General features: G+C 32.8%; 1 protein-coding gene across 1 annotated transcript; it reads right to left on the bottom strand.

Moving 5' to 3' along the window:
* Positions 1 to 6,450: 6,450 nt before the first annotated feature.
* Positions 6,451 to 10,948, bottom strand: LOC105119048 (serine/threonine-protein kinase CDL1-like). The gene is made up of 5 exons (XM_011017145.1): positions 10,779 to 10,948; positions 8,972 to 9,177; positions 8,608 to 8,797; positions 7,505 to 7,890; positions 6,451 to 7,233 (listed from the first exon to the last, which is right to left on the bottom strand). The coding sequence occupies exons 1-5, from the start codon at positions 10,855 to 10,857 to the stop codon at positions 6,853 to 6,855; spliced, it is 1,242 nt and encodes a 413-aa protein (XP_011015447.1). The 5' UTR covers positions 10,858 to 10,948; the 3' UTR covers positions 6,451 to 6,852.
* Between the last annotated feature and the right edge of the window lie 1,628 nt (positions 10,949 to 12,576).

A 12,576-nucleotide genomic window follows, 5' to 3' on the forward strand; every position in this document is an offset into this window, starting at 1 on the left:
GGACGACCCTTAAAACTTGACTACCTCCTAAAAATACAGCTATTGACACACCTCTCATTAACCCTAGACTGTCTCCCCTATACACTAAATGAATTTTTCTCTCACCTAGCACCTAACCAAGATGATTTGTTGATTCTAAAAACTCTTTTTCTTTCCTAGGACTAGATCCACCGAAAACACAAATACTTTTTATTTGATGACCTAAGAAACTTGCAATTTCTACACACTTCTATATTTGTTGAATGTATGGCTTGAGTAGAAATGAAAGGAAGGAATAGAGGATTTTATAGATGAGAAATTAAAAAGGCAATCATACCACCTATATGTAGGCCAACTGGAGTCTCACACACTCTCTCTTGAAAAAGCATATGTATGTATAGGTAGTTGTGATTGTGGCTCACATCTTTCCTTGGTTTTATGTCCAAGAACGGCTTAAACGCCCTCTACGGGTCGAGGATAGGCTTCTCATCCAGTTTTCTTAAAAACTGGCAAACAGGGTCTTTTTTAGTCAGATTTCCAAGACTAAGTCGAGCATGTTCTTTATGAAATAATAGCCATAAATCATGAATTGCACGATGCACATCTCCATTAGGATGCGTCTCAAGAGTTAATAAAAGATTATTCATAGACTCCTTACTCAGGCCATCCTTAATGAATTGTATTTTATCTTCACGGTTTATAGATACCATTCCTAAAGAACGACATTGTGTATTACAAGTCCATCTAGCACATCGAAGACAGACATCCAGTCGTTTTGCACGACGCTTCTTTGCAAAAGTGCTTTTACCTGTTCCAGGCATGTGTGACATTATATGTCCATCTGGCACATCAATGACAGACTTTTAGTTTTGCATGACGTTTCTTTGCAAAAGTGCTTTTACTTGTTCTAGGCATGTGTGAAATGAAGGAATTAGAGGACTCACCTGATAATCGTACCCTTACTTCAATCAACCAATGAATATCTTCAGGAATTCTATGATTCATTAGCAACCTCAATCTTGCACATCTAGTATGATAAATTTTTGTAATTGCATTCTGAGGCAGAGTGGGAAAATACTTTTTTATTTTTTCAAGATTAGTGTCCATTATCAAATGAGAATTGGAAGAGAGATTCAAAGAATTGCACAAATATATACACAGATATCAGTTATTATGGGAAACTGAAAAAACCGACTTAAGTCACGGAGTACCGTTGTCTGCCATTTAACTGGGGTGAGAGAAACTAGCAAAAATCATTCAAAAAGAAACACAAAAACAATGTGAGAAAAACAAAATACTCAACCTTTATCTACAAGATCATTCAAACTAGTTGATTCATTTTCACTAGGAAAATTATCAAAGTAAGCTTTCAAACGATGTCCATTTTCCTTAAAATCATTGTCATTCATTGAATTCTCAATATCACAGGCCCCATAAGGATTGCTCCATCTTAATCTTAGCTCTTTAGGGAGTGCATAGAGTTATTTTCCTTAAAAACATTATCATTCATTGAATTCTTAATATCAAAGGCCCCTTAAGCATACACATGTTTCTTAATAAATGGATTTCCCTATCTTGATCGTAGCTCTCTAGGGAATAAATGAAGTTGAGAATTATAAAACAAATCTTTTTTACCAGTATCAATTTTTTGACAATTTTCACAAGCTTTGCAGAATGTATGCGTGTCTTTGAACATGGTGAGCCAATAAAATCCATTTTGTAAGATTTTTACAGTTGTCTTTCTTGATGAGAAATGACTCCCATATGCTTCAGAATGACAATGTTTAATGACACTACTTACCTCATTGTTGGGAATGAATCTTTGAAACATTTGATCAGGACAATATTTGAATAAGTTAGGGTCATCCCAACAAAAGTTCTTCACTTCGTTCAAAAATGTTTCCTTATCCTAGGTACTTCAATCAGCTAGCAAATCTCATAAAGCAAAAAAAATTGATATTTTTATCATACCAAGGCATTGAACTAAGAGAAAGTAAGGATTCGTTAGGAAAGTAATCATCGATTGGTGTGATGTCAGATGTCGAATTTGTTGTCACTTTTGACAAAAGATCCGCATCAAAATTTTCGGTGTGTTTTTCATCCATGATTTCTTCCTCAGAATAAATCATTTGCAAATCTTCATATTCATCCAACTTATTTTCACTTAAAGTAGATTCAAGTCGATCATAAACTAATTCGTCAATATGGTCTACTTCTTGTAAATCATTATCATCTCCAGGTTGCTTGCAAATGTTGAAAATATTCATCTCCAATGTCATGTTTCCAAATGATAGCTTCATCAGTCCATTCCTACAATTAATCAATGCGTTAGAGGTTGCAAGAAACGGACGTCCTAAAATAACAGGAAATGAATTACATGCTTCAACAGGTTCTGTGTCCAAGACAATAAAATCCAGTTGCAAGAAACGGACGTCTTAAAATAACAGGAAATGAATTACATGCTTCAACAGGTTGTGTGTCCAAGACAACAAAATCCACATGATAAATGAATTTATCGACTCGTACTAACACATCTTCAATTATTCCTCTAGGCACTTTTATAGATCTATCGGCAAGTAAAAAAGTTGGTTTTAACTCACCTAGATTGAGACTTTGAAAAATTGAATATGGAAGTAAATTCACACTAACTCCAAGATCAAGGCTCTTTCAATTTTATGTTCTCCAATAAAATAAGAAATTATAGGATAACCAGGGTCTTTATATTTCAAAGCATTATTGTTTTGAAGAATAGCACTTACTTGTTCGGCTAGAAAGGCTTTCTTTTTCACATTCAGTTTCCTCTTCACAGTGCATAGGTCTTTATATTTTAAAGCATTATTGTTCTTAAGAATGACAGTTACTTGTTTGGCTAAAAAGACTTTCTAAAAAGTACAAGAGTGTCAAAATAATAAATAACCCGGTAAGACCGGGGTCGAACCATAAGGAGGTTAATTATATAAATTATAGATAATAATAATACAATTACAATAACAATAACAATAATAATAACAACAACAACAACGACAACAACAACAACAACAACAACAACAATAATAATAATAATAGTAGTAGTGGTAATACTAATAATAATAGTAATAATAATAATAATAATAATAATAAAGAAGAAAAAGAAAAAGAAGAAGAAGAAGATGATGAGAACTTTGAGATAGAATATTAACGTAAAGATTTAACAACGATAACAAACAATGTCAAGGTTAGAGGATCCACTAATGGTATGTCAAACAAGTATAGTATAAACTCTTATTATTCAATTAGAAACCACAAATAAAGGAGGTTCCAATTAGATTATAGATTGTTAACATGATTAAACAAGTATAGTATAAACTCTTATTATTGAATTGGAAACCACACACAAAGGAGGTTCCAATCAGATTATATATTGTTAACATGATTACATTAGTCATCTTATTCGATTAATGCTAATACTTGTAAATCTCGTCAAGCATTCATGATTATAACTTATGTTAACAACAAATCAAGTTCCTTTTATAGCTCAGGTGTCGGTTATACCATACATTATGGGCTATGAAAGTGCCAAGCATTTGTTGTACCAAGTGTTATACAACATAAATCAAAATTAGTCATTTAATAAGCAAAGTATTAAAGATTGAACTAGATAACAAATACAAAACATGTTAGTATCAAACATTAAAGTCCATATTAAGTTTACACTATACTTATTCTTACACCATTAATGTAACCTTTTCATGTTAGTATCAAACATTAAAGTCCATATTAAGTTTACATTATACTTATTCTTACACCATTAGTGTAACCTTTTCACCTTGACATAATAAACTTAGTTAAGCATAAAAAAAGAAAGAAAAAAAATAAGAACATAAGTAAGATAAGAGTTAACTAAGTAAAGGAAATGAAATGAAATGCATAAACTTAATATTAATGAAAGCAAAGCATAAACATTACAAAAAATACAAAGAGAGAAAGCAAAAGCATGATCTTGATCTGGAAACCAAGATGCCTAAATGCATGGCAAATGCCTGGAACTATTGATTTGATGACTAATTGATAAGTGGGTGGCCAACTTTTGACTTGGTGACAATCCTTATCTTCTCTTGTCTACCCAAAAAGTCATTAATAACATCAAAATTGGATCCACTAAACTATTGATTTGATGACTAGTTGATGAGATAGTGACCAACTCTTGACTTGGTGACAATCCTTATCTTCTCTTGTCTGCCCAAAACGTCATTGATAACGTCAAAACTGGAGCCAATTGCAAACATGAAAGTTGTAGGCAATTGTCTCAGCTTTCTTGTGTAAAAAATTCAGCTCATTTGGACTTCTAGAACTCCAGATATGGCCAGTTATTCATAACATCAAAATTGGAGCCACTTGAAACATGAAAGTTGTAGGCAATTGTCTCAGCTTTCTTGTGTAAAAACTTCAGGTTATTTAGACATCTAGAACTCTAAATATAGGCCGAATATTGAACAGTGCTCGGGCTGGAAGACAGATTCGAACTTCTTTGTTGTTGCTACAATTTGGACTTGAAAATGGCCTTTTTAAGTCTTGGGCTTCATATGAAAGTTGTAGGCTTATGTCTTACCTTTCCGGGCTTCTTTGTTGTTGCTACAATTTGGACTTGATAATGGCCTTTTTAGATCTTGGGCTCCATATGAAAGTTGTAGGTCTATGTCTTACCTTTCCATCCATATAAAATAGACCTAAATATGAGATCTACAACTCCAAATATGACCCAATTACCAAACAGTGTTCCGGTTTGGATTGCACCGACATCTCTTTTCTAAGTTTGGCCATCTCTTTGTCCTTTCAATTTCAGTTCTTAAATTCATCAATCAATCCTTTCATTTATGTGATAGGCCTGCATTTAAAATGAACATTTATCATAAATTAAAGGTATGTTATATTATTAGATATGTTATTATAAAACATGCTTTAGTTAAAGAGTTATTGATACTTCAAGTGCGAAATGATGATATTACCACAAATTAAAGGTATCTTATATTATTAGATATATTATTATAAAACATGTTTTAGTTAAGGAGTTATTAATACTTCAAGTGCAAAATAATGACATAAAACCTTGATAAAAAATGCACTTTTAAGTACTAATCAAGCTCCCAACGATGCTTCATGTTGTTGTGCTTACCATTGTTGGTTGTCCATGTCTTTTATTGGCTAAGCTAGGTGGTTGTGCATGCCAAGGCCTTTCTGGCCATTGCTGCTAGGCTGTGCTGCCATGGTGAAAGATGCTGGTTGGCTATGGTCCTACGGCACAAGATGTCTTTTGTGATGGTTTCCTACTTTTGAATGTGCAATGCATTGTTGTGTTAATCATAAATGTTGATTTTGGTAGGCTTGATCAACTCGCCATTCTGGTATAAATTGTTTTGCATAGTGTATATGTGTTCATCTAGGAAGACCGTTCCCTAAATGTTCATCTATGTTTTTCATGCTCATTAGGTTGTACATGTTTGTGATCTTGACTCGCTGCTTTTCACGTTTAGTTTCATTTTAATTTATAAAAAAATTTACATTTGATTGAAAAAAAAAATTACAAGGTGTGGCACAAACTGCGAAGTGGTCCACACGTAACCTCCCCACACTGCAAAGCCAAATAAAACTTTGGAAGCAAGGTTGTCAAGAAAAGACAACATTAATGGCAAAAAAAAAAACTAATCTTTTTGGCCACTAATCTAACACCCTACATGGCAATGACTAACATCACCACCATAAAAAGCCAGATAAAGATGTGTTGTTTTACATGAAATAGGTCACATGCCTCCTCTTTCCATAGTTTATTCCAACAAAGCGATGCAATTCGAGTTGTCGCTATCAAGTTTTCTAGCATTGTCTAGCAGCCTTTAACCATTATTTTATACTTTTTAGCCCAACTTCGGCCACCTTGGAAGATTGATTTTGAACCCTAAATATCTTTGTAATTAATATTTTAATTTATGGTTGATTTGGGTGTATTGTGATAAATATTTTGAGATTGAATGGATTTTGATATTAATTATATATGTTTTGTATACACTTAGCAAAAATATGATTTTATAAAATTAAATATCAATTAAACACCGAAATATTTGTTTATGATTATAATAATTTAAAAAAATCAAAATAAATTATAAAAGTTAATTCAAAATAAACTAAGTGTTAAAAATAAAATTAAAACAATTAGAAGAAAGATTAAAAAAAAATGTTTGCACTGTTCATACAATCAGCGCATTAGGTGTTTACCCTTTAATTCATATGAATCCCTAAATTCTATTCTTTCAGTGCTGGTAGTGATAACTGCAATAACCATAAACATCCAGCTATACAATTCCTTTCCTCTTTTTTTCTTCTTCTTTTGTGGACCGTACACCATCCTTGGCCCAACCAAAGTTTGGAAAAAAAAATAAAATAAAAATTTGGAAATACTTGGAAATTAAAGAAAAATAAAAATAAAAATAAATCTGTAGGTATGAAAGGGGAATTAAACGTAAACTTCGTTAAACTGTCAATACACTAACCACCATAATTATATGGCATATACTGCATTTCCAAGATGATAAAGATAAAAAATAAAAAAATCAACCGGCAAATTATGCCAAACCGCAAGTTCTTTGCGAAAAGCCAAGCTTACCATGAATCAATCAGCTTCTGCCATACTTTGACAAGCCGGCCAATTTGAAATGCCTTCAAATTTATTGTCCACTCTGAATTTTATTCACCCAAGTAGAGAGGGTAAAACAAAGAATTAGCCTCTAAATAAGGCAAAGGAATAGACTACAGGCAAGGATCTTAAACTCCTGGTTTATAAACTAAGTTAAATAGTCAAAATCTTCTTTGAGGGAGGGGACGTTTCTTAGTACTAGGTTCCTCCTACCTCTTGTCTTCATCAGAAATACTTCGCTGAATTTGTTCTCGCCTTTCTCTCCATTTCACTCCCCACACCTTGGCCTCTGCCACAGCACGGTCCCGATCTAAATCCTTGTCTAATATCATTTTTGTGTCACTTGGGGAGAAGTCAATCTCTGGCCATTTGGCACAGTCATTCTTTACCTTCTTTGATTCATTTTTACGAGAGAACAAGTAATCCATGGCTTGAGCCAATTCACTCGAGGAAGGGCGTGAGTTGGCATTTTCACCGAGACACATTGATGCCACTTCTAAAACCTTCTTTAAGACAGACATTGAGTACTTGCCTTCCAGCATTGGATCTGCTAATCTTGAAAAGTTGTGGTCTTTCATCAAGGGAAGCGCCTAAATTCAAAAGGAAATTTTGAATTAGAAAATCGCTATAATGAAAGATGATTAGAAAAATGTACCAATAATCCATTATGAGGAGACCAAAAAACATTCTCATACCATAACTAAAGACAATTAAGAAAAATAAGCAGGATGATGCAGACATCTAATGTTAATCAAGCATAGTGACTTGATTCAGTTAGTGTCTAATCCTCGCAAAGTTAACAAGCATACATACTGGTTTTGGCAAACTGAAAGATATGTAGAATTATAGGATGTGAATTACCCAGTTAACAAGATATTCTTGATGACCGTTAACCTCGTCTAGTGCTCTATGTCCAGTGATGAGCTCTAACAAAACAATTCCATAACTGTAGATATCAGTCTTTATGGTCAACCTTCCAGATGATGCATATTCAGGAGCACAGTAACCATAGGTACCCATGACCCGGGTGGAGACATAGGACTTATCACCAACTGGGCCAAATTTAGCAAGTCCAAAATCAGAGAGTTTTGGATTAAAACCATCCTCTAATAATATGTTAGACGCTTTCAAGTCTCTGTATATGACGGGGGGATTTGCAGAATGCAGAGAATCCAATCCTCTGGCTGCACCCGCTGCTATCTTCATTCTTGTATTCCAGTCAAGAGGCTCCATATGCGGAGTCACATCTGCACATATAACATGTCATGACTTCATGCTAAATTATTAAAGACTCGGAAACGGCAGCAGATGTTCCGCAGCATCTCTAGTTATGCAGGGTATAACATGCTATCTTTACTGCACTATTTATGGGAAATATGAGTTGCACAACATTAAGTGTACAGAAAATATCTTTTCATGCTGTTTTTGCACAACATTAAGTGTACAGAAAATATCTTTTCATGCTGTTTCACTGGCTTTCGTATGCTTGTCTTTCTTATTTCTAGAAGGAAGAAGAGAAAACCAAAGCAAACCAGATATAATGGACAGTAAAATGAAGCAGAATCATCATCCTTTAGATTCACTGTACAAAGCTCACTGACAAACATGAAATGTTGTGACATGAATTCCAACTTGTCTACTCTTGTAACTTTCAAAATTATAAATTTCCCTTGGTTAAATAAAGAGATATCTTCATGTATTTAACCTTGTTGTAAGATAGACACTAACCAACGACAATTTCATTTTTTCAGATCAGGTAATTTAATCACTCAAATGAATTCTACTGTGAATTTTGTGTTTCAAATGAGAAATTTGTAGGTCCTTCCATGAAAGAAGTTCCATCATAAGCTGTCTTGAATTGTTTTCCTTTGCAAAGTCTAGGTACTCCAGGGTGCTTCAAATGACGTTATAGTAAAACCATATATTATGTTATAAGGAAGGAAGCAGAGAGATTGAAGATATACCAAAAAGGTGATCTTCCAAGGAACCCAAAGGCATGTATTCATAGACAAGAAGACGATGGTCTCCTTCGGCACAAAAACCAATCAAGTTGACAAGGTTAGGGTGATGCAGTAGGGAGAGCATGAGAACCTCCACCAGAAACTCCTTGTCGCCTTGGATACCTGATGGATCTAGCTGTTTAACAGCTACAACCTGCTACAACCGTATTAGGTGTGATCCAGGAAAAAAGAGACTAGTCAAAACAAATTCAAAAGAATTAACACGAGAAAAATATTGGGAGCAAATGAGAAAAGAAACTAAAATAGCCTCTGTTTGTACCAGAATGGGGGGAGAAAATCAAAAGTATATTGGGCAAATCGAATTTACCTGACCAGTGCTTTCTAATTTTCCTTTAAATACAGCACCAAATCCACCTCTTCCAATTAAAGATTCAGACCTAAAATTGTTTGTTGCAAATGAAAGTTCTTCATAGGTGAATGTCGCAGAGAAATGAGCACTGGGTCCATCTTTTACAACAGCTGATTTAAATCTGGAATCAACACTCTTTTTCGATACTGTTCCCAATCTTTGTTCTGTGTCGATTTTAGTAAAAAAAGATCAAACTTTTGAAGGGAACATGTTAGAAAGAAGAAGTGCGCTGTGCGAAATTCCAGAGGAGCAAATTATGTGTTTAACCATCTCAACCTACAGCAGATTACCAATAAGCGGTGGCTCTTTGAAAGCTCACTACAGAAGCAATGTGAATCAAGTACATTCCAATCCTAATTTTACTTTCATTCCACTTTAAAAGATATTTCCAGTCTCCATAACAAATCGTGCATGTATCCTGTGTAATATTTTTGCCAAAATGGATTTCCTAGAAAAAGGCATGCACTAAGATTTGAGGAAAAATCCCACAACTGCAATTACTGATTAAAGTTGTAAAGCACCTGCCAAACTAACAGCTTTAGAGAAGGATGAGCTTCAGTGCTAAACCAAATCACTAAAGGGATTTTCATTTTAAGTTTATTGCATCTCTTGTAAATCACATCAAAAGATTTCATTGAAGATTTTCCGATGAATAAGAGAAAAGTTTCTGTAAGGTGCAAACAAATGTAAAAGAAGAAAAGAGACATAAATGAAAGCAAAAACAATTTCCTGGTATATGCAGACTCTTCTGGTCATTGGAAGAGAAATGTATTACTAACACTTGTTACAATGGTTGCTGAACTAGCGTTGTTCATGTATATCAAACAATCTACTTAACATATGAAAAAGGCATGGTATTTCTCTATAAAAAATTTTGCCTCTAAAGATGAGACGGCAAGGCAAGTTTTCAACACCATGGAATAATCCGTGCTCCCTTTATCAGATTAACAAGTTCAGTTGATGTGCTAAAGTATAACCAACGGAAAATTTCACTTCTTATAGAAATTTCTGGTTAGCAGATAACATTGCCTTGAAAAATGACTAATATTTTTCAACTGTGAAATTGAAACTTGCAATTATGTGATCCATGTTATCATGCATTTGATGTAGAAATATGCAATTATGTGATCCATGTTATCATGCATTTGATGTAGAAATATGCAATTATGTGATCCATGTTATCATGCATTTGATGTAGAAATATGCAATTATGTGATCCATGTTATCATGCATTTGATTTAGAAATATTTAGCATTCTCTTGCCTTCAGATATAGCATTTACATAAATTTCAGACAATCTGGAAAGCACATAAATTCAAATTAGTACTCTAGATGAATCAAAATTCAAATTATCACAACAACTATAATTATATTTATCAGTAGACAATAAAGAGCACTAAGGAGCAAAACACGGTTGCAAGATGAAGTTGCTACTACATCCAATAACATAAATCACTTGCTGAAATTGGTAGACTAAGGCAAACTAAGATAACATGAAAGACATAACTCTTAAAACTATCAAATTCTCAGAGATCCACTCATCCCCAATCCGCATTGTGTTTGTGAAACAATTTCCATGCATAATCAAGATGGGGTTTGAAATTTGGTTATTCCCATAACCATGATGCATGCCTATCAAATCAAGAACCGTAAAACTATGTAATCAAAAAAATTATAGACACGAAAAAAAAAAACAAAATGAAAGAAAAAGAAACACCATTTAGAGGTTACACCGTAGAATACATGGTTATCAGAGAAAACTCACCATAAGATGGCTGTTTCTTGATATGATCGCTTTTCACCTTCTTGCTTTTAGAAAAACCGAAACAAGGGCAAAAACCCATTTCCAGAAAAACAAAACCACAATGTGATTTTCTAATAATTAGTGAACTTGACAATGGCTTATATTCTAAAAAGAAATGCAGAAGATGAGAGTTGTTCCGTTGGGAAATAAAAGCCAAAAAGAAAAGAACGAAGAGGACTTTTTTGGGGGGTTCAGGTTCAGATTATTAATTCTACACGCTTTCCTAGAAAAATACATAAATAAAAAAAATAAAGGAAATAAAAAACAGCAACCCCCTAAAGTACAACCGTACACGGTTGTTGTTTTCAATAGAATCTAGGTGCTGTCGTTAACTTCGCTGTGACGTCAGAGAATTGGAATTGATCATTTCGTAACATTAATAAATTATATGAAATAATTTTGACAGGTTTCGTGGATAATTTGGAAGTGAATGAATATCATAACATTCAATTCTGCCATGATTGAAAATTCCATACACTGTTTTTTTTTCCTATGTCACTGTTAATTTGATGTCTTGAAAATAAACCAACATCACCATTGGGTTGCTGAACTTCAACATGCTTAATCACGCAGGCATATATGAATTTTTTCCTCTAAAAAATAGGTTTGTTTTTTAAAATATAAAAGAAAAGTGATAGATATAGTTTTTTTATTTTTATTTATACATAATAATTTAATTGATTAGATTTTAAAATAATTATAAATTTTTCTAATTATTGATATGCTTGTTTTCATGATATACCAAAACTTATAATATTTATGTAACAAGTTATTTAATTTGTGGATAATGATTAATTAAGATGTTCAATAAAACAATTTTGTTCTTCTTATTTTCGGAAGCACCAAATTAATGATAAAAATCTAAGTGCTTGCAAAAACAATTCAAATTGAGAGATTTAAAAATTCTTTGATTATAAAGTTAATAACTTTACAAGAAAGATAATAAATAACTTAAAAAAATATTAAATTCTAAGAATAGATTGTGTTTGTTATTATATTGTAGGATGATTAATACTCTAACATATATGCAAGCTATTAATAATAAAAAATGGTTTTAAACCCCTGGATGATTTAAGAAGTATCTATATCCATTGAACCTTGTTATTTTTAGACAAATAATTGACCGGCAAATCCCTTACTTTTAGTAACATTAATAAGGGATACATGTCCCTTACATATCATAAATAATATGGTAAGTGTGGTAGGTCCCTTAACAAACCTTTTATATATGCAAGGAGATCGTTACCTTTGACACGAATAATTTATATAATTGTTCTAGAGATAGGATTCATTAGATACTCAAAACCTATGATGTAACCAAATAAAAAAAAAGTATGAAGGTTTATTAACATGATCAAAAGATTGATGTCTTCTTCCAAGTACAGGAGTTTTGAAGTAATAAATAACCCTACAAGACCAGAATCAAACTACCAGGAAATTAACTATATAAATTATAAACAAGAACAACAACAGTAATAATAATAATAATAATAATAATAATAATAATAATAATAATAATAAGTGAAAGAGAACTTTGAGATTATAAGATTAATGTAAGGATTAAAAATGATAAAAACAAATGTCAAGATTAGAGGATCCACTGATGGTATTTCAAACAAGTATAATATAAATTTTTTTATTACTCAACTGGAAGCCACATGCAAAGGAGGTTCCAGTCGGATTATAAATGGTTAGCATAATCAAATTAGTTATCTTATTCGAATAATGCTAATACTTGTAAATGTTGATAGGGATTTAT

The sequence above is a fragment of the Populus euphratica genome, unplaced genomic scaffold (assembly GCF_000495115.2).
Source record: "Populus euphratica unplaced genomic scaffold, PopEup_1.0 scaffold2421.1, whole genome shotgun sequence".
NCBI classification, from domain to species: domain Eukaryota; kingdom Viridiplantae; phylum Streptophyta; class Magnoliopsida; order Malpighiales; family Salicaceae; genus Populus; species Populus euphratica.